Source organism: Triturus cristatus, chromosome 2_1, assembly GCF_964204655.1.
Source record: "Triturus cristatus chromosome 2_1, aTriCri1.1, whole genome shotgun sequence".
Taxonomy (NCBI): Eukaryota; Metazoa; Chordata; class Amphibia; order Caudata; family Salamandridae; genus Triturus; species Triturus cristatus.
In genome coordinates, this window is record NC_140581.1 from 770,104,077 (window position 1) to 770,125,067 (window position 20,991).

Below are 20,991 nucleotides of genomic sequence, written 5' to 3' on the forward strand. Positions count from 1 at the left end.
AGGTTTATTATCATTTTATTTTTCTTCACGAGCATGTGGTGGGAACAGCTTTCAGTGCGCATGTCGATTTGGCCAGCCGTCTTAGGGCGGCCAAACCGACAGGTGCACTGAGATGTCTCCAACCTGAGTTGTGTTGCCAGGCTGGAGACAGCAGGCATAGGCTCCCAGTCTCTCTGGGAGTGCAAATCCAAGGCGCTCAGGCCAAACTACTCTTGTCTTGTCAAGCTCCAATTCACCCTAATGACTACTGATGCCACAAAACCTTCACTGCTACCACGCTTCCCCATCTCTGCTAAATTCTACATTTTTACCCACTGTCTGAAGCAGTTCCCCAAACACTGCTAACTCTCCGCACAAAAAGCAGCTTGCAAAACTGAAATCTGACTCATCAAAGCTGCTACCTGCCCACCAAAGTCCAAAGCACTCTCCCTAAGGAGGAAAGGGAACCCTTCACCCGTGAAGCTATCCTAAGAACCCACCTTATCACGTCTGACCACTCTTCCACCAATACTAACCTTCCTGGCCCTTAGCGTCCACCATTCGCCTGGAAAAAGCCAGCGAGAGACTTCCTCTTGTAGTCTCCTCCAGGCTCCTATTCTTCTACACATACATATTATACAATTGTATACTATTGTATACTATTGTTCCTAATTTGATGGTGTGGTAGTATTTTTCTTGATTTATATTTTTGGGAAAAATAAAAATGATGACTAATGATTTTTATGAAGGATTCAATATGTAAAGGAGGAAGTAGCATTATTTAGTTGAAAGAAGTTTAATATTATATATAGATACAATGGATGCTATTCCGAATTTTCTCTCCTCACAAGCTCTGTGGAGTGAAGACAAGTTGGATTTTTACTGTTTTGCTTTGAATTAACTTCCTAGTGCCCCTAACGGTTGCAGTTTTCAAGGCCCTTCCATTGTAGTTCTGTTGCTGTGTCTAGTCTAATTTATTTGTGTGAAGCGTCATTGTTGAAATGTTTCTTATTAGTTTGAACTTCTGCTGATTGAGGTATCATGGAAGATGCTGAATGTTTTCTTAAAATGTGATTGTGCATTTGTATTTAGGTAATGACATGTTTTAGTCTGATTTGCTGATGAGTCGCTACTTGTGATCATGCCACAATAATTCTACTTTTTGATTAATTTGTTATGCAAGAATTGTGTATAAGAACCCTTTGGTCTTGGTGGTGAGTCAGATTTGGGGGATTTTCTTCTAGGGATGCTGCTTGGTTTTTTCTGATTTTACCGCTCATTGAGACATTTAATGATTTCTGATTTTTGACTACTCTCTTTAACTTCGCATTTGAGCCTTCATAGCATTTATTTTTTACCCCTTGATTTCTGAGATTTTTATAATAAAACACTTCAACTTTCTTTTAAAGTGGTTGGATGCGGAAATCATACTTTGGGACAAACTGTACCCACACATTTAGATGAGTTAACTTGTGTTTTTTTAAGTTTTTATCACTTTTGTAATGGTTTTAATTAACTGATACAAATAAATAATTGATTGATCTCTTTTAAAGGGTGCCTTTTTTGTACAAGATCAACCTGGGGAGAGAACCGTCTGAGGTAAACTTTTGGTGATCTTAATTTTGGGGTGTCCTGAATGTTGAGATACAGGTTTGCTGCCACAAGGGTCACTGATCTCCAGGTTCAGTCAAGGGCCGATAATAGGCCCAGGCACCAAAATAAAAGTGACCCCCATTAGTGAATCAGACGGCTAACAAAGTGACACGCATTTGCAAATTGTTGTGAGCTTGTAAAAAGATTTTGTATAGGTAAGCATCTATTACAAAATCTCTTTACAAGTTCAAAACAATAAGTATGAGTATGGGAGACTGCATGCATTTGTGCTTGCTACAGGCAATGTTTGTGGCAATAGCAGGTAAATCAACAGTCAAAATCGGCCCACCACACCATAAAACAGGGCCATAGACTACCAAAAGACTTTTCCACACACTGACCTGTCAGACCAGTCTTTATGACCCTGCCAGATTGCTTTATAGGCCAGTGGGCCTTGGATCTCTATTATTGACTGTGATTAATTTCGCTCAGTGGGTAATTTGTAAAAGAATGAGTGTTGGTGCCCAAAGCTCTGCTTAGAAGTCTACAGTCCTGGCTGTTAAATGCCACAGGGCCGAATACCAAGGCTGCTTAGTCTTCAACCCACTTCCTGCCTCTTTAATCCATTAACAGAAAGTCCCTGCTCCTCTATCGCACTATTACAGGTTCCTGCTTCCTCCCTTTGATGCGTTTTATGTCTTTCTCTTCCTCCGACCTCCCCTCGTGTGTGTTCTCTCTTGCTCTTTAAATGTCTGATGCGAAAAAATAATGCCGCTGGGCCCCACCGGGAAGCACCGGCTCAAATTAACCACTGTGACTTCACCCATGTTCCTGCTGCACATACTATATCAGTAAGAACGTGTCCCAATTAAGCCCTATAAAGCCTCTTGTACAAGAAAACAGCATAAACAATAATCTAATCAAGAAAAAAGATGACGAGGAAACAGGTGGTTGTTGGTAAGCAAGCCTGTAACTGCGTGAACACGTTGGGTTTTAGCAAACGAACATCATTAAGTCGGAAAAAAAAGGTGCAGCCCTTCCAACCAGCGCATCCAGTACTCATACAGAATGACAAATATGAGTGTGATTTTTTGTGGTGCTTGAGGTCGCTGTAGCGCCCGATATGCTGCCAGGAGCAGCTGCTGCTATCAACGTGCTTCGGCTTCTCGGCTGCCCACTCCCCCAGCCAGTCTGCGCTCACCCCCTCTATTGGCAGCCTCCCTCCCACCCGCCCTTCCTCGCACGAGGGGGCGGGGCTTAGGGGCAATCTTAGCGAGTGAAAAAAAAAAACGAGGACTTGGAGCGTGAACATGGCGGAGCAACCGGTTCCTGCGGCGGCGGCTCAGGTGAACGGGAGCGTGCCCGTGCTCTTCTGCTTCTCGGTCTTCGCCCGGCCCTCTGTCGTGCCGCACGGCTCCGGGTATGAAGTGCTGATCCAGAAGTTCCTCAGTTTGTACGGAGACCAGATCGACATGCATCGCAAATTCGTCGTGCAGCTCTTCGCCGACGAGTGGGGGCAGTACATCGACCTGCCAAAGGGCTTCCAGGTGAACGAGAGGTGCAAAGTGCGGCTTGTGCCCCTGCAGATCCAGGTGAGCGCCCGCCTTGTCCTACCGATGTCTTTGTCGGGCCTGACAGCTCCCCTAAGACCCACCTCAGTGCCCCTGGTGTTCAGGTCTGCCCAGTCCCCAGGATCAGATTGTCTTGTAGTGTCCTGTGCTCACTGTCCCTGAGACCAACGTCATGTGCCCCTGACATCCTTGTAGTGTCATGCGCGACACTACACTCCCGGCTCCCTCGTGTTGGTACCTCTACAAGTGAATGACTGTCCCTCAAACTATTCTAAATCCACCCCCACCCTCCCTGGGTCAAGAGGTGTGCCCACGAAATCCACGATTGTTCCTTTTCAGGTCCAGATCGGTGGCCATCATATAGGTATTCATATCCATCCGAGGTGCATCATATGTTCAAGGTCAGTGCACTATCCAGTCCAAATCTCGGCTGCCCACCTGCAGTAAGTGCTCTCTAGCCTCCAGTCAGTGTATCCGTGTCCTACAGGTTCATCGTTCGCCCTCCAGTCCAGCTGTGCACCTCTGTGCTCGTGTCTCTGAAGAATGCGGTTCCCAGACAGCGCAGGTGCCCGCACAGTGCCAAGGTGATGGAGGCTGTGACAGCACGTCTGTTTACTGTTTGTAGTTGAGCGCAACATGCTACATATGGGAAAGCGCGTGTTCCAATGAATCTCCAGTCCCTGTCTGCCAATTCCGACGGGGCTGCTGTTGCATCCTGTTGCTTTCTTCTCATAAACTTAGCAGTAATTGTGTCAGTGAGAAGGAAGTGATGATGGAAACAGTCGGCTTCCACGTAGGTAGTACAGTGTTTTGGGAAGCAGTGCATTATAAATGAAACCAGTGTCATGAGAATCAAGACCTCCCACACCTACCCTTTTTTTATTCGAGAGGGTGGGTCCATTTAAAGTAGTTTTATTGGTGCTAGATTGCCGAACCATTTTAAAGTAAAATGTATATTTAATGCAATATGTCGGGGGGCGGCGGTCGTGTATTCGGGTGGCGCGTGCTGAAATGTAAGTTTATTTCCAACACCAAGCCTCGTGGCTCACGTTATTTGGGCAGTGGTTCCTGTTGCGGGGTACGGTGCACCCTTCGCCCGCGTGACACCCGCCGGTAGTGGAGTGATGCTACTACACATTCCAGCCAGGCCATGGCTCCCTCCGTGATGAGAGCACGACCAAACTCCATGGCAAACTTATACCATAATGATTCGATTTTTTTTCTCCATGCGTGCAGGTCGAAAGACCTGATGTGCCAGACCGGTGTGTGTAGTGAGTCCGTGTGAATGCCGCTGCACCCTGCTCGCGCGCCATCCGCCGCCGTGAACCGACCATGGGGCAGTGTGCTGTCATGGGAGTCGCATGGGGTTACACCCCCTCCCATTGCTGCTTCACATGCAGCTCCCTCTGGAAGCGTCGGTACTCTTAGAGCCCTTGAAAGAAAAGCAAGTGGTGTAGGGAGAGAAGAGGATGGCTGCATGTGTGAGACCTCGTTCCAGTAGTATCCATCGCGCCTGGCTCTCAGTCCTAGGCTACAGGACGCAATGACATGTAGATAACAGCAATGCACATTCAGGACACAATGTGAGAGTATTGGTTATGGCGTGCTTTAAAAAAAAAAAAAACTCTTCGAAGCCTTGCATCCACACCAAACTCATGGCTTCTGTTTAGAAGAAAAGGAAGAAAACTTAAACCAAGCATTAACTAAACCGACAGGCCTTCTTATTTTTAAAGGAGGAATGTCCTTCGCTTTTCATGGCCTTCATAAGCTGCGTTTGGTACTTCTCCCATGCAGGCTGCAGTATCTTCCGCTCTTTCTAGAGCTCCCACAGTGCTCACGTGCTCCTGTGTCACAAAACCGCTACCCAGGACAGGTGTAAGATGTACTCTCTGCAGAGCTGTGTGCACGTTCAGTATGTTAGGGTAGATATCATAGTTTGGTAGGTATGTTAGGCTTGGTATGTTAGGCGTGCTAGGTTTTGAAGGTATGGTAGGTTTTGAATGTATGGTATGTATGATGCTAGCTTGAGTATGGTCGGTAGGTATGTTGGGTTGGGTATGTTAAGTCGTGGTAGGTTTCGTAGGTATGTTAGGTTATTTATGCTAGCTTGGGTATGGTCGGTAGGTATGTTGGATATGTTAGGCGTGCTAGGTTTCGTAGGTATGTTACGTTATTTATGCTAGCTTGGGTATGGTCGGTAAGTGTATTAAGCTCGGTATGTTAGGCGTGGTAGGTTTTGAAGGTATGTTAGGTTATTTATGCTAGCTTGGGTATGGTCCGTAGGTATGTTGGGTTGGGTATGTTAGGCGTGCTAGGTTTCGTAGGTATGTTAGGTTATTTATGCTAGCTTGGGTATGGTCCGTAGGTATGTTGGGTTGGGTATGTTAGGCGTGCTAGGTTTCGTAGGTATGTTACGTTATTTATGCTAGCTTGGGTATGGTCCGTAGGTATGTTGGGTTGGGTATGTTAGGCGTGCTAGGTTTCGTAGGTATGTTACGTTATTTATGCTAGCTTGGGTATGGTCGGTAGGTGTATTAAGCTCGGTATGTTAGGCGTGGTAGGTTTTGAAGGTCTAGGTTTTGAAGGTATGTTAGGTTATTTATGCTAGCTTGGGTATGGTCCATAGGTATGTTAGGCTCGGTATGTTAGGCGTGGTAGGTTTAGAAGGTTTGGTAGGTTTTGAATGTATGGTATGTATGATGCTAGGTTGGGTATGGTATGTAGGTATGGCAATTTACCAGTTATGCTAAGTATATATGACAGTTTAGTGTGGTAGGTTAGCTAGGCATGGTAGATTTAGTAGGTTACACAAGGAAGAAAGTTACGTAGTTATTATAGGTAGCTAGGTTTAGTAGAATTGTTATTGAAGGGTATACCCTTTTTATCTGAATTATAATAGTGTCAGCAAACTAAAACAAATGAATGCCCTTAGTGTTTAGTGACAGGGAGTGTGATTTTAGTAAGTAGTAAAGCTATAAATCAACAAGTAAAATGCAATTGCCTCAGGAAAGTAAATACATTAAAGAACACAGAATGGCTAAAGCTACACATAATGTTGCCTCTGCAGCTTAACTAAAGGACCACTTGATCCAGTTGCCAAAATCTAATGCATCTCAAGCAGGACAATATACCTATCCCCAAAATGCCATGACCTTGATGAACAGCCCATACAATCAATGGCAAATGATAACAAACATGAAATCCAATGGTTGAAGAGAGCTGACCCAAACCCCTCCATCTATTTATACTTTTGAATACTTCGTTGTGTAGTATTGATGACAAAAGCTCTCTCAACAGACTGCTAAAGCTGTCAGTAGCGAGTCCTAAAAAAACAATAGTTAAAGCACTTCCTGGGGTCACATTAAACTCCTGGATGTGCTAAGACCTTTTCATAAAGTGACCACATTGTAAGACAAATAACATTAAACAGTGCTATTATTTAAGTTGTAGATATTGAGTCATGGAATACTTGGAAGTTTGGGTTTAGCTTCTTTTCCATGAGCCATGATTCTCATTGACAAGCAGTGCCAGACAGACTATTGCAGTTTACCAAGCCTGCTATGGTCTCCTTCACTTCAAATGACAAGAATTGTGTTTTCCTTCTACTAACCAGGACCCTCTGCCTTACTTACCCTTCACAACGTCCGCTGTAACATTAGACACAACTGAGCACTCAACAGAGAGATCAGAAAAAAACAAGACTTATTTGTAACTGCAAAGTATGCCTGACATTCTGTGGTGTGTGATGCTCCTGATTAGACCATTAAAGAGAATCTACTACTGAAGAATTGCTTACTATTCTAAAACCTAAAGCAGACATGCATTGCTTAGGGCACCCTGAGAACCCGCATGTTTGCGCACAATTGCCCCATGACACTTCCTGCATGCTTGATACACGTTAGCGGAAGTCAGTCTCTCCCTACACAGGGTGGCATTGTGATTTCAACAGCTAACCATCACTTACTTACTCTTTGTTAAACTAAAATGTATTAAGGTCGTATCCTTTACTGAAAGAACAACGATTAGACGGTACCCCTTTTTTTGCATACCATTTAGGTGCCTACCGTGTGAGTTTCCACCTCCACAAATAACGCGCAGGAGTAAGCCTTGACTGTTCAACCTCACAAATCCTGATAGTCAAAACCCAAAAAGGAGGTATTTTCGGAGTTCCAGGAATGGCTGTAATGATTATTACAAGTAAACCTACTTTCTCTTGAGTCCCTTCTGCCTCCAATTACTGGCTTGCGTATGTAGTCATGGTTTACATTTCAAGTAGTTTTTTTTATTTTTAATTGACTGATTAATTAAAATCATTACAGTAAAAAATAACAGCGCTTTGGGCGCATAGTGCGATCCCCAATATTACACGTATTTCATTTATACTTAAAACCATTGATACAGAACATTAAAATGTTCAGACTTGATAGTTCTGAGTAGCTAGGTGAGACCCCTTAGTGCTTGTCTGGGACCCCCCTGATTGCTTTGGCATCATTTGGCATGTCTGTTACAGGAACAGGGTTACATTCCCGTGACTCCTTTTGGGACAATCCGAATCAGATGTGTACATTTCCCCATTCTTGCTAGATTCATTGTCGTTGATTTGGAGAAACATAAGGTCGAGGCCTCTCTGCAGGTCTTTGCCCTGTTGGCAATACTAATGGGGCGAAGAAGGTGCCTGCGATCATTATTTAGTTTGGGGCAGCAGCACAGGAGGGGCAACCAGGATTCCTTCTGAAAGGAACACAGCCTGCATTCTATATTTTCTCTCTTATGTGCCCATGCTGGATTGAAATCAGTGATACAGCGTTAATAGTCTCATAAAAAATATTTTACTGCAGGCATGTTGAATTGTTCAGTGGCTATAAGTTGGGGCTTGAACGGAGGGCTTTAATGTCTTGAGCAAAAGATGTTTCACAGACTTTTTTGTTTACTGCTTTCTTCCAGGCCGTGAGCAGGATTTCCAAAAGTTGCAGGCTCGCTGCCTCTATCTTCAAAGTGTTGATACCGTGGCCCAGATTGGCATGCCAAGCTGTTCCTACCTCCTCAAAGGTGGATCTCAGTTGGTATTTTAGGGAGTCAGCTGGGGCCCTCTGGATCCTTAGGTATAGCTTTATAAGGTCCCCAGGCACGATACCGTGGCCCAGATTGGCATGCCAAGCTGTCCCTACCTCCTCAAAGGTGGATCTCGGTTGGCATTTTAGGGAGTCAGCTGGGGCCCTCTGGATCCTTAGGTATAGCTTTATAAGGAGCTGGGGCCCTCTGGATCCTTGGGTATAGCTTTATAAGGTCCCCCAGGCACGTCGGGTCCGTCTCTCAAGGCCGAGCTCTAATCTCAGCCTTGATTTCCTGGCAGCCCGTGGAACAAGCATCACTGATTTATGAGCTTTATGTCTTCTTTGTTCAAGAAGACAGAGATCCTGGGAAACAGTTTTGCTTTTAGTGCCGTCAGTATTGGGCCCGCTGTAGGGCTTAGCAGATGTTGCCTCAGTTATTTTTATATTTCAAGTATATCTAAACAGTGGAAAAAGTGCGTCCCACAAGTTCAGTGATGTGGGCAATTCTAGGCCAAATACCTTACTCACTGGGGCTCTCCATTAAGAATGTAATTCTATGTATCAAATTATTAATCTCTGGATTGTAAATTATTTTTTAACGAGCTGTATAGAAACTTTGGTGAAACATACATAACGAGCAACAACTGTGATCAGGAAAATGTCTGTAGCTTTGCAAAGCACATTTGTAGAAAGTGCCCCTAAAATATAACACTGGGTATTATGAGTTCAACACAGTGTTCCTCATTAGAGCTTCCCAACTTAGTCACTGTGACTAAGGCCAAAATGAATATTTAGAAACAAGAAGCGCTTCCCCTTTTTTTTTTTTTAACTCGTCAGCATAACTCTCATGGTTAAACAAAACCTCCCCATCCCCTGCTTGGAATCGTGTCTAACAATATTTACCTCTCACTCCCCTTTTTGTGAAGCCTCGCCATTTTGTTGGTAGTAGTGTTTGATATAGTGTTTTTATGATTTGATTGTGTCTTGTGTTTATTTGACTACTACTTCTCCCTTTAATCATGATAATGTAGTTTTCTGGAGCTTATGCTTACTTCTACTTTCGTTGTTTTCTTTTAAAATTGTGCTTTCCTATGTGCTAAACTTTGTTTTAATGTCCCCCAGGTTCTAAAACTTAAGAGACACAGGGAGGCAACACACTGTTTACCTATTCCATTCATTGATTTACAAATTTGTTGCAGCCTTCCAAATCAGATACACAGCACTACCTTTAATATTTAAAATACTGTATTTAAGATTTTACATACATTACGTACATCATCCATCCACAAGTTGCAATTGAAATGAAGTCAGACCTATTGGGCTGCTGTTATATGCGCATTCTGTTACAGGCAATCTGAGTATCCAAAGTCCTGGAAGGTATCAGCTAGCATGCAACTTGTTGAGGATGGTGACACACCCACCCCACTCTTTAGACAACATTCAACAAGCCTTGGGGGAAAAGTAACCCTCTTGATCTCCTTATCCCATCCCCCCCAGTCGTGCCCAATCTGTTCTGGACTCCTTAAAAAGCAGAAGTGATTTCAGCTCTGAACAAGTGGTGCTATGAAGATATGCTTGCCTCCTGTTCTGAAGTCTCAGGAACACGAAGACCTCACTTGCAGCATCTCTGAACTCCATTGCTGGTAGTTCTGACCAGCCTAGTGGTGCCATTCGCAGTTCTGAGCCACTGGAGGTGTGTGCTGGAAGATTCCTGACACCGTCTCCAACGCCGCTACCTGCACAGACGCCGTGGTCACTGCTTGCGGAGGGAGCGCAGCACCGACTGTGACACGGCAGCCCTGACTCCTGCCAATGCTGTCTCCACATTAACTCTGACGTCGGGACCAAGGCCGCTGCCTACACCTGGCCCAAGAGCACAACTCGTGGAGTGCATAAAGCATCGACCGATGCCAGCACCTCCCGTCCACTATCGCAGAGTCGCTAACCGATGTGGATGACTGCCCGACGCCACACCGATGCAAGGAACCAAAGCCTTGCTGCCATGTCATCTCCCCTGCAACAGTAAGCAACCCACGCCTCACCTCCCCTGCATCAGTATGCAACCAACGCCTCGCCTCCCCAGCAACAGTAAGCAACCAAATCCTCACCTCCCCCGCAACAGTAAGGAACCGATTCCTCACCTCCCCCACAACAGTAAGGAACTGACGCCTCACCTCCCTTGCACAGCAGTAAGGAACCGCCACCTCACCTCCCTTGCAACAGTAAGGAACCGCCGCCTCACCTCCCCTGCACAGCAGAAAGGAACTGACGCCTCACCTGCCCTGCACAGCAGTAAGGAACTGACGCCTCACCTGCCCTGCACAGCAGTAAGGAACTGACGCCTCACCTGCCCTGCACAGCAGTAAGGAACTGACGCCTCACCTGCCCTGCACAGCAGTAAGGAACTGACGCCTCACCTGCCCTGCACAGCAGTAAGGAACTGACGCCTCACCTGCCCTGCACAGCAGTAAGGAACTGACGCCTCACCTGCCCTGCACAGCAGTAAGGAACTGACGCCTCACCTGCCCTGCACAGCAGTAAGGAACTGACGCCTCACCTGCCCTGCACAGCAGTAAGGAACTGACGCCTCACCTGCCCTGCACAGCAGTAAGGAACGGACGCCTCACCTGCCCTGCACAGCAGTGAGGAACTGACGCCTCACCTGCCCTGCACAGCAGTGAGGAACTGACGCCTCACCTGCCCTGCACAGCAGAGAGGAACTGACGCCTCACCTGCCCTGCACAGCAGTGAGGAACTGATGCCTCCCCTCCTCTGCACAGCAGTAAGGAACTGACGCCTCACCTCGCCTGCATAGCAGTAAGGAGAACTGACGCCTCACCTGCCCTGCACAGCAGTAAGGGACCACTGCCGCCCCGCACAGGCACCGCATCACCTCCCCGACGCCATGCGACCTCGTTGTTTGGATCATTACAAAAGGTTTTGTATCTCTGGAGGTCTGGTGACTCTGTGACCAGCCTGCGCACCTCATGGTTTGCGTCGTACTTTGAATTTGTACCTGTCACAATGTCGAGATAGCCCGAGTTGGAGCTATTGTCTTCTTAGAGCTATTTTTTGCAAGAAACCATTTACATGTGATATTTTGAATTGTGAATGTTGGATTTTTGTTGTTTTGCTCTTGTTTGTTTTAGCTAACGATATTCTATTTTTCTAAACTGGTTTGGTGTCCATTTGTGGTGTTTTCACTGTGGGTTATACACAAATGCTTTACAGATTGACTCTGTAGTTTAGCCTGACTGCTCTGTGCCAAGCGACCAGAGGGTGGGCACAGGCAAACTTAGGTGTGTACTTTACTCATCCTGACTAGGAGTAAGGGACCCTAATTGGACAGGGTGTATACCACTAGCAACTAGACACCCATATCCAAAACCATGGAATTCCAGTATCTATTACTTTTACAGTCGTTTGGGCATACCCGGCAACTCGTCAGGGGAAAGTGGTCCGGGTGCTGAAGTTCATCAACCAACGCCTCCCAAACCCTGGCTACTTCCATCAACCCTAGGCCTCTCTTGGCCTCTCACTGTCATAGCCTGCCTATCCCAGCACCTCTTCTTCTTTTTTTTTTTTTTTTTTTTTTTTTTTTTCCCCTGAGTCCCCCCGCCCCTTGAAGGGCCTTCATCGTGTCCAGTTCCTAGTGATTTCTCTGTTTGCTAGGAGAAAACCTAAATGAGACCTGCTCGTGACTTTATTCTTGGTCGTGTGTGGGAACCACCTCATGAGGACACAGGGCACTATCATCTTTACAAACAATTGACATGTCTATATCCACAAATTATTAAACTTCCTTTATTCGTTTTAGGGTCGTATTAGTAGATATTTCAAGTTCATACACTATTTTGCCACACGTCTAGGCCAAGATAGTGCTGTAACTAAATAGTCAGTAAAACATCTAAGAGGGCTCGCAAAACAAATAAAATGTGCCATTTGCAAAAAAAATCCCTCTCAATTTGTCACACTGTTCAATAGCTTCCCTGTGAGAAAACGAAATGCCTGAAAAAATGGACAACAAGAGCTCTAGTCTCGCGCATTGCGAGTGACAATCAGACATTTGGAATTTGGGTTTAGCTCATACACCACAGTGATTGTCGCACCTGTTGGGAATAGACGCTCTCATTATTTTTGTCTATTCAGCGCTCATCATAGCATCGCTGAGAATGCTGTAAGTGGCCTTCCCATCACAGGAGTAAACAACCTACATAGACCCCTCTATTGAAGAGCACAGACGCATCTCAGCTCTGCTCTACTAATTTGGAACAATGTTTTCTGCATTTAATCTGGATACCTTTATATACTATGCATTGTGTGCCACTGCAGTTCATTACTCTTTTAATGAGACTTTGCTTTTATTTTGAACTGTTCTCCAGCTTACAACGATGTCGGATCATTAAAATCACCGAGCAGGGACAAGAGAGGATGTGGCCTAACGGCTAGGGCGGTCGACCTAAAATCTGGGGAATAGTTTTCGGCAACGACGCTCAACATCACTTACTCTCTCCGTGCCCAACAACAATGAATGTGGCAACTGGTGCTCATGTAAGCGCTCTGATACCTGAAACCGGGCCAAGTTCGCCCTCTATAAAATTCAGAAGAAAAAACAAACAAAAAAAAAAGCAAAAGTTGGGTGACCTTATTGTCTGCGATATACTCGAGTATGCTTTTTACTACTCAGTTACATTTGAAAGCACATGTATACCCCGTTCGCGCAAAAAAACGGAACCAAAGTAAAACCTGTTTTTCCAAGGAGGCAAAGTGGCAGAGGAGAAATGACGTTGGCGAAAGAGTAATCATCGATGTAGGTTATTGATAATAGATGACACCTCTTAGTGTTAGTAAATATCTGCAAATTAACAGCTTTCTAAAATTCAAGGAAAGTGTACATCTGAGATACTCTGAAGCTATACGTAGCAATTAAACAAGAATTTAGCACATAAGAACATTCTGGCAAATTGACTACAGATTAAAGTCAGCTGTAGAATAGTAGTCTCTCAAAAAAATGTCAAGTTTTGGAAACCTGAAGGTTTTCCAGCCAGATCAGGGTACCCGATAGTTCCCTCGTGAATGGATCTGTTGTATTTAATCTCAGCCACCATTTCTTAAGTCTCTACTGGGTTTGTTAATCCTCTGATGATGTAAAAAAAACACGAGGGCCATAAGGTGCTGTGGCAGATCTTTGTTCAGAGGATACTTCATCCTTTGAGGATTAACCAAAATAATCTCTTAATACCGCCATGGTGCTTGATTGTGATACATCGAGTGTAGCAGCATATGCACCTGAGTAATGGGAGTTGGGCACCCTGAGGTCATAAACACAGTCGGTGCTTTTAAATACGATTTTTGAAGTAATACCGAGATTCATGCGAGCAGGGCACAACGCTCTGGAGTTTTTTCAAAGTGAACACTCGTCTGCATACTTTAGAAACAAGCAGTTACAATGCAATAGGTTTCGCAACTGCGAGTTTTGGAGCTATTTGCATTGTAATTTGCAATGCCTTTAAAAAAATTAAAAGGCATTGTCATTTACAATACCGAAAGCATCACCTATTGCAGAGCGTGTCTGGGAAGACGGCGCCGCGCTTATTAAGTTAAAAGAAAAGAAAAACAAGCGGAGGCATAAAGTAATCAAAATAAAGCTGACAATTCTTCTTCACAAGCTTATGCTGCTTTTAAACGGCCTGAAGCCTCAACTCCCTGATGGGGCCGCCTCAGCCAGTGACCGGCCTCCCCAGCCTCCAGTCTAGGGCAGGATAGAATGTTATGTCAGATGGAAGATGGTGAAAGAAGTTAAAAAGAAGGGGCTAGAGTTCTTTCACCCGTATATCTAGTGTTTAGGCGCTCTCTATGTCGGCCACACACCGCTGTTTTCGGCAAGTTCGCCCAACTGGGTCCCAAGTCCCAAACTCTGACGGGGTCTTCGCCTCCCTCATGGGACCGGCTTCCTTCTTAAGACATTAATTAAGCTGGGTGTGCTCTGCCTACTTCCGAAACCTCTTTTAATTCAATATGTGTTCATTCACATGACTTCTGATGATTGTCCTTCAAGAGGGCAGCCCGGGTCACCCGTTTCTTGAGCACAGCGAGGAGAGAGACGGGTCACACTGCCGACCGACAGCCTTTATCGCTGACAGACTCCAATACCGCGGACACAAAACTATTTACATGCTGTATAAACTGGCGTTTAGCAGACCACCCGCCTTACACTCAAATGAATGCGACACGAGTTGTGCAATAAAGTGTCCAATTAATCCCCTTACTATGATGTTACACGTAAGAAGGGGGTGGCATCCTGAGCACCGCGAGGAGAGACGGGTCACTCTGCCGACAGACAGCCTTTATAGCAGACAGACTCCAATACCGCGGACACAAAACTATTTACCTGTTGTATCGTGGCCCGACCACAGAGCAGAGGAGACCAGAAGACGAGCAGGAGCACCAGAGCGCAGCAGTAAGCAAGGGACACAGCTACACTTGTGACTCTCAGCAGTAGCAGCACCAGATCCTCGGGGCACGACTGGGTATGTGCGCTCACAGCCTGCTGGGAGCTGAAGTGCACTGGAGCCACACTTAGGCGTGCAGTCTGTATGATGAATGGAATATTTTTAACTGTAATTGACATAATGCGAGAGAGAGCGGAGAGCGGAGAATGCAATGAATACAACTTTTTTTTTTTTTTTTGGTTTCCTCATATACCATTATGGAATTCTTAAAGGGAGCTTAGGCAACTCAATTTGAAAAGGTCGATCCTATCCGGCCCTAATGTTAAGCGACCAAGTTCATACAGAGCCATGCCTAATCCCTCAAGTTGCCACTGCTTTCCCAATCCACTCCTTTTCACGCCAAAACTGACTCCCTGCGTTACTGGGGAGATTTAGGAACCCACAGGGCCCAAGATAAATCATAGGAACACCAAATTACCTTTACCTTTAACTATCTTGCCATGCCACCAAGGGCTTCCAAATTTTATCAAAACTTGTGAGATCACATGCCATATCTGACTTACTGGTAACAATAACATGTTTAAGACAGTTTGAAAAAGATGGAGGTAATGGATCTTTCCAGGCTCTGCATATTTCACGCCTGGCTAGGAGTATGACGTAGAAAATGAACCTTGTGTTAATATCCTCAATATTGTAGACAACTCCTAGTCCGGAAAGAATAGTATTAATTGTTATTACTATTGGTGTCTGCAGAACCTCCCCCAAGAAACCCTGTACCGAATCCCAATAATTTTTTATTTCTGGACATACAGCCAACATATGCACATCATCTGCGGCCAGGAATCTGCATCTTGGGCAATGATAATCTAGATTGGCGAATTTCATAAGCTTCTTTGGGGATATATATGCCCTATACATGGTATATAAATGGTTCCGCTTTAATGTTGCCGGTTTTACCACAGCCTGCAAGATAGTAAATGAGTCAACCCAAATATCCACCAAATCCACATTCTCCAATACTAGTAGATTATTCCATAGCTTTTGTATCTCTGATTCGCAGATGTTCTCAGCTTCTAACATAGCTGTATACCAGTATGAAATTTGTTTTTTCCACTTATTTTTCCTATATATTAAATCAAATTTTGGATTAGGGTTATTGAGATTCCAGGGCTTAGATAGCCACCATCTGGATAACTGATGATATTTAAACCTTGTAAGAGTACCCCCAGTAAGACCAGATACTGCCTCCCAACTGAGAAGCTGTGAGCCAACCTGGAGATCCCCCCCCCCCCAGCGCTCAATCCCAGCGGCCCTAAGAGGACGAGATAGTAAATCGTCAAGGCAGGCCGGTGTTCCTGGGGAATCCCAGATTGGAGCCTGAACTGAGTAATAGGGAATATCGAGCTTCTGCCTCACAAAGACCCAGTTTCTAATAGCTGTCCCCAGGATCTTTAGTCTTATTTTTTTGTAAAATTTTGGGTCTCCAAACTTAAAAAGAAAATGCGATTAGCCCTGTGGTATATCTCGTAGTAGTGCTTGAAATAATAAACCTAATGATGTTGCCTCTATCTCCCCCGCCAAGGGTCTAACGTTCTTGAAATGGAAAGCGTGGCAGTAGACCAATAGATCAGGAAAGGCCAAACCACCTGCCTTTAAAGATCTCCTAAGCTTCTTCCATGCTACCCATGGCGATTTAGAGTTCCAAATAAAGGAACCCAATTTCCCTTGCAACTTTTTAATGGATACAGTGTTAAAAGATAATGGGATAGAATTAAATAGGAAAGTAAGTTTAGGAAGGATAATCATTTTTATTAGGTTAACCCTCCCAAAGATGTTTAGAGGGAGTGATGACCATCTTTGCAGTAAAGCACAGACCTCCTTAAAGACCTTTTCCGTATTAATTTTGGTGATATCCTCAATTTTTTGGGTCAAAAGGACCCCCAGGTATCTCATTTTTGACTTGGTGCCCACCGTACTAACCTCTTGGTTCCACTCCATGATTTCGGTTTTATCTTTATTAATGGAGTAACCAGAGACCGCCCCAAATTCGTCAGCTAGAGCTATCAATTTGGGCAAGGCGACCCCTGGGTTTGAAGTGAACATAAGAAGGTCATCAGCATATAATGCGAATTTTAGTTCTAAGTCAGAAATCTTAAAGGGTTTAAATGCTGGGTCAGATCTAAGTAAACAAACAAAAGGCTCAATATACAAATCAAACAATAAAGGCGACAGCGGACAGCCCTGCCTAGTTCCGCGAGCAATTGGTACCCAGGAGGTTAAAAGACCGTTTATTAATATCCTTGCCCGTGGGGAGCGGTAAAGAGACCTCATAGCAGTTACAAACTTATTTGGGAAGCCAAAGGCTTCCAAGACCCTCCATAGATATAACCAATCTACCAGATCAAATGCCTTAGCGGCATCCACTGCTGCCAGGGTCAAAGGGAGCTTCTTGCTGATAGCAACATCTATTGCTGCGATAACCTGAAATGTCAGTTCGTTTAGTTGTCTGTCTGGGATGAAACCCCTTTGGTCCTGATGAATAATTGTCTTTACCGTTTTGGCCAGTCTGGCTGCAAGCACACCGGCAAAAACCTTATAGTCTGTGTTTAACAGCGAGACTGGCCTGTAAGATTCGATCTTTAATGGGTCCTTATTTGGTTTCAGGATTAGCGTTACAGTAGCCTCTGCCCATGAGTCGGGAGCATTCTCGCCGCCCGTAAAAATTTTATTAAACAGGGTTGTGAGAACTTGCACTATTTGATCTATAATTATCCTGTAAATTTCTACTGGGAGGCCGTCGGGTCCAGCTGCCTTACCCTTAGCCATTCTCATCAGCTGAGCTCTGACCTCACCTTCCTTTATGTCCGACGCAAGGAAACTATTATTCTCTTCAGCTAAGCATGGGAGCTGAATCTTACTTAACCAGCTTTCCAATGACAAGGGAGATTGGTTTATTCTAGCAGAGTACAGCGTTTTAAAGAAGGATTCAGCCTCAACCCTAATTTTCTCATCACTTGTGACAATACCCGAACTTCCCTGGGTGAGACTTGTGATCATATTTCTATTTCTGTCCATCCGAGATTTCCAAGCAAGAAGGCGACCACATTTCTCCCCATAAGAAAAATTTTGAAGTTTGCTGGCGTCCCATCTACCTTTCAGGACTTTATCCAAGCCTGCTTGATAGTCTGCTCGCAAAGCATCTAGTTCCTTTTGTAGGAAAGGTTTTATACTAGAATGATTGGCAGAGGCTGCTTGGAGTTCCAATTCTTTCACTTTGATTTTATGAAGCTCTTCTTCCTTTTTCTCCTTATTCTTCCTATTCCTAACAATTGACATGGAGGTCAGCATACCCCGCAGAAACGCTTTATATGTTTCCCAAACCACTTGTTGGTTGGCTGAGCCTATATTATTGTTAAAGAAATCCTCTGTCAAAGTTATCAGATCCATTTTTGTCTCATCCTCTAGTAACATAGATCTATCTAGGGTCCATCTCCTTTGTATTTCTTTTACTTTGAAAGTAATGATTAACTCCACTGTCGAGTGGTCTGACAAGATGGCAGGGGTATATTCGGTAGTGTCAACTGCCGCAAGTAACACCTGATCAATAAGGAAAAAATCTATTCTGGAATGGTGGCCATGCCTGCGGCTATAAAAAGAAAAATCCCTCCTTGTGCTGTTTCTAACTCTCCAGACGTCTATAAGGTTATAATCCTTAACTAAGTTTTTAAGCTCTCTCCGGGATTTCACTGGAGGTGTAAATTTGACCCTCGATGTTCGATCCAGCTTATCATCTAAAATCAAATTAAAATCACCCCCTATGATAACTGGCCCTGTGTGATCTAAAAGAATTGTTCTAAGCTTCAGGAGTGACCCTGGAAGATCTTGATTGGGGCCGTAATATACAGCACATACAAAAGGGATACTCTGGCACTGTAGAGACGCCACCAACCACCTTCCTGATCGATCAGTGTCATATTTCACCACCTTAATTCCTGCGTTAGCTCTAATCAATATTGCTACCCCTCTAGTGCTACCATTCTGGTCAGAACATAGGACTTCCTGTATCCATCTAGCCTTCCCCAGCTCGGTCTCACACTCTTTTTTTCTCTAAGTGGGTCTCTTCCAATAAACAAACCTGAGCCCCTGTCCTAAATAAATATTCCTTAACCCTTGTAAGTTTCCTCTTATCTCTTAGGCCATTCACATTCCAACTGACAAACTTAATTTTGTTATTCATATTAACCTTTCCATCTACCACCACAGGCCCTGCTCCTTTCCATATCCGGTGTATTTATTGATGTGTATATGGGAATTTTTTTTTTTACCCCTTTTGCCCCAACCACCCAGCAAACCACCCACCCCCCCTGAAGAACCCCTCCTATACCTACTCTGGCGATCTTGTCGCCTGTGGGGGCTCCCGTGATCTGACCTGGATCCTTCCCGTCAGTTGCTAAGAAAAAAAAAAAACAGACTCCTGTATATGAGCCGGGTGAACCCTTATCTTTTTTTTTTTTTTTCCCTTCCTTTTTTTTTGTTTGTTCTTCCTCCTCTTCCCTTTTTTATTTTTTTTATTTTCTCCACCTTTTCTTCCCCTTTTTTTTTTTTTTCCCTATTATTTTTTATTTACTTCTCTTTTTTTTCCTATTTTCCCTCTTCTTCTTCTCCCCCTTTTCCCCTTCTTCCTCCTCTCTCCTCTTCTCCTTTCTCGTCCCCTCCCATACAGTGAAACAACTAAATTCAATTAGAAAATTCTGTTAAGGACTCTCTCTTATTAAAGTTATGAAGGAGTCAACTTCATGTGGAGATAGAAAGTTATGGGTCTTGTTCTTCCAAACAACTTTTAGGAATGCAGGGAATTTCATTTGAACCTGGGCGCCCAGGCTCCTCAGATCGGGCATTCTGTTTCCCAGCTCCCACTGCCTTTGTGCTGTGGCTTTTCCTACATCTGACCTAATCAAATATCTGATAGTCTATCTGGAGGGTTGTATCAGCTAGTGCTCTACTCAGTACTAGCTCCTTTACCGTATAGGTGAGGAAGTTCACCAAGATTTTCCTAGGTGCCTTCCTCTCCTTATGCAGCCTATAGGGGTCTCTATGAGCTCTTTGAATTTCGGCCTCAAGATCTATGTCAGGCCTGTCTTTTAGTACACCATCTCTAAGCAGGTTACAAATAAATGTTTAACATCCCCTTTCTCGGCTCCCTCAGGAATCTTTAAAAATTTGAGATTATTCCTTCTCGAATGTATCTCGAGTCTCTCAATGTCCGTTTGGAGATTTTTGTTTTGCAGTCTGAGAGCCTCTAGATCTCTCTCATGTCGCTGAGAGGCACCCGTAAGCAGAGACACATCTTCTTCTAACACACCAGTACGCTTAGACACTTCGTCTAATTTAGCCTCCAAATTCGCACATTGATCGTGAATGCTTTTCTGATTTGCCTCAGAGATTGCGAATTTCGATAACAAATCCTCCCTCATGTTTAATAATAAGGACTCTAATTGAGAGAGCCTGGGTCCGGCAGGGGTATCCATAGTCGACTGCGGGGCTTCCCCGTCTACTGGTGGAACCTCTTGTGTTCCTGAGTCACAATCCAAGATAGAATATCTGTTGGTTAGAGGCAAACCCCCTTGCGTCGTAATAGTACCTGCGGTGGGTTGTACAATAGGAGTTGGGCCCCTTGATGGTTGGGCCGGGAGATGTGTCGCATTCGGAACTTTCTTTAATGATGGCCTTGATGCAGACTTGGGTAGAGAAGATAGAGGAGATGTACTACCTCCCTTAGAATCCATGGCCTGCTCCAAAATGTTAAAATAGGACTTCAGGGATGGGGCCGGTTTACCTCGAAGGGGCAGATTCTTGGGAAGCCTCTGTTTCTGCTCGCCTACCCCTCCTTTTAAGCTTTTCCCCTTCCTTTCCTTCTTCTGCCCTTTAGACGAGGGAGCGGCAGTCCCTAACCCTATCTCTATTTCAGGGCAGTTGCCTGCCACCTGGAGCCCTACCTTATGGAGCTCTAAGTTCGACCTAAGCTGATACCTGTTTCTGGTGCCCCCTGTTCTAAGGGCAGCTGGGGCTCTAGAAGCTGGGGGTTTGATTCCTAATTCCTTACTACTGCTCTCTGATAAAAGAAAGGACCCCCCTGGCAACTCGGGGTGAACTGTAAGTAAAGGGCTGGAAAATTGAGAGATGTTCGAACTCATTCCCTCCCCTTCCCTCCCCCCCCCGCAGCTCCGGCTGCCAGAAGGAAGGAACTGGCTTCACGTATACAGGGTCAATAGATAGCGGTCAACAGCTAGGTGAACTGACTATTGAACTATCGCAATAACCGTCCCCTTCAATCTTAGTAGT

The 20,991-nt window shown here is 44.8% G+C and overlaps 1 protein-coding gene across 1 annotated transcript in view; it reads left to right on the forward strand.

Moving 5' to 3' along the window:
* Positions 1-2,842: 2,842 nt before the first annotated feature.
* The window catches only part of ISOC1 (isochorismatase domain containing 1), a 108,268-nt gene continuing 90,119 nt past the window's right edge, over positions 2,843-20,991 (forward strand). The window contains exon 1 of the mRNA XM_085632712.1: positions 2,843-3,164. Coding sequence (XP_085488838.1) covers positions 2,883-3,164 — 282 coding nt within the window. The 5' untranslated portion in view covers positions 2,843-2,882. The remainder of the gene's footprint in view (positions 3,165-20,991) is intronic.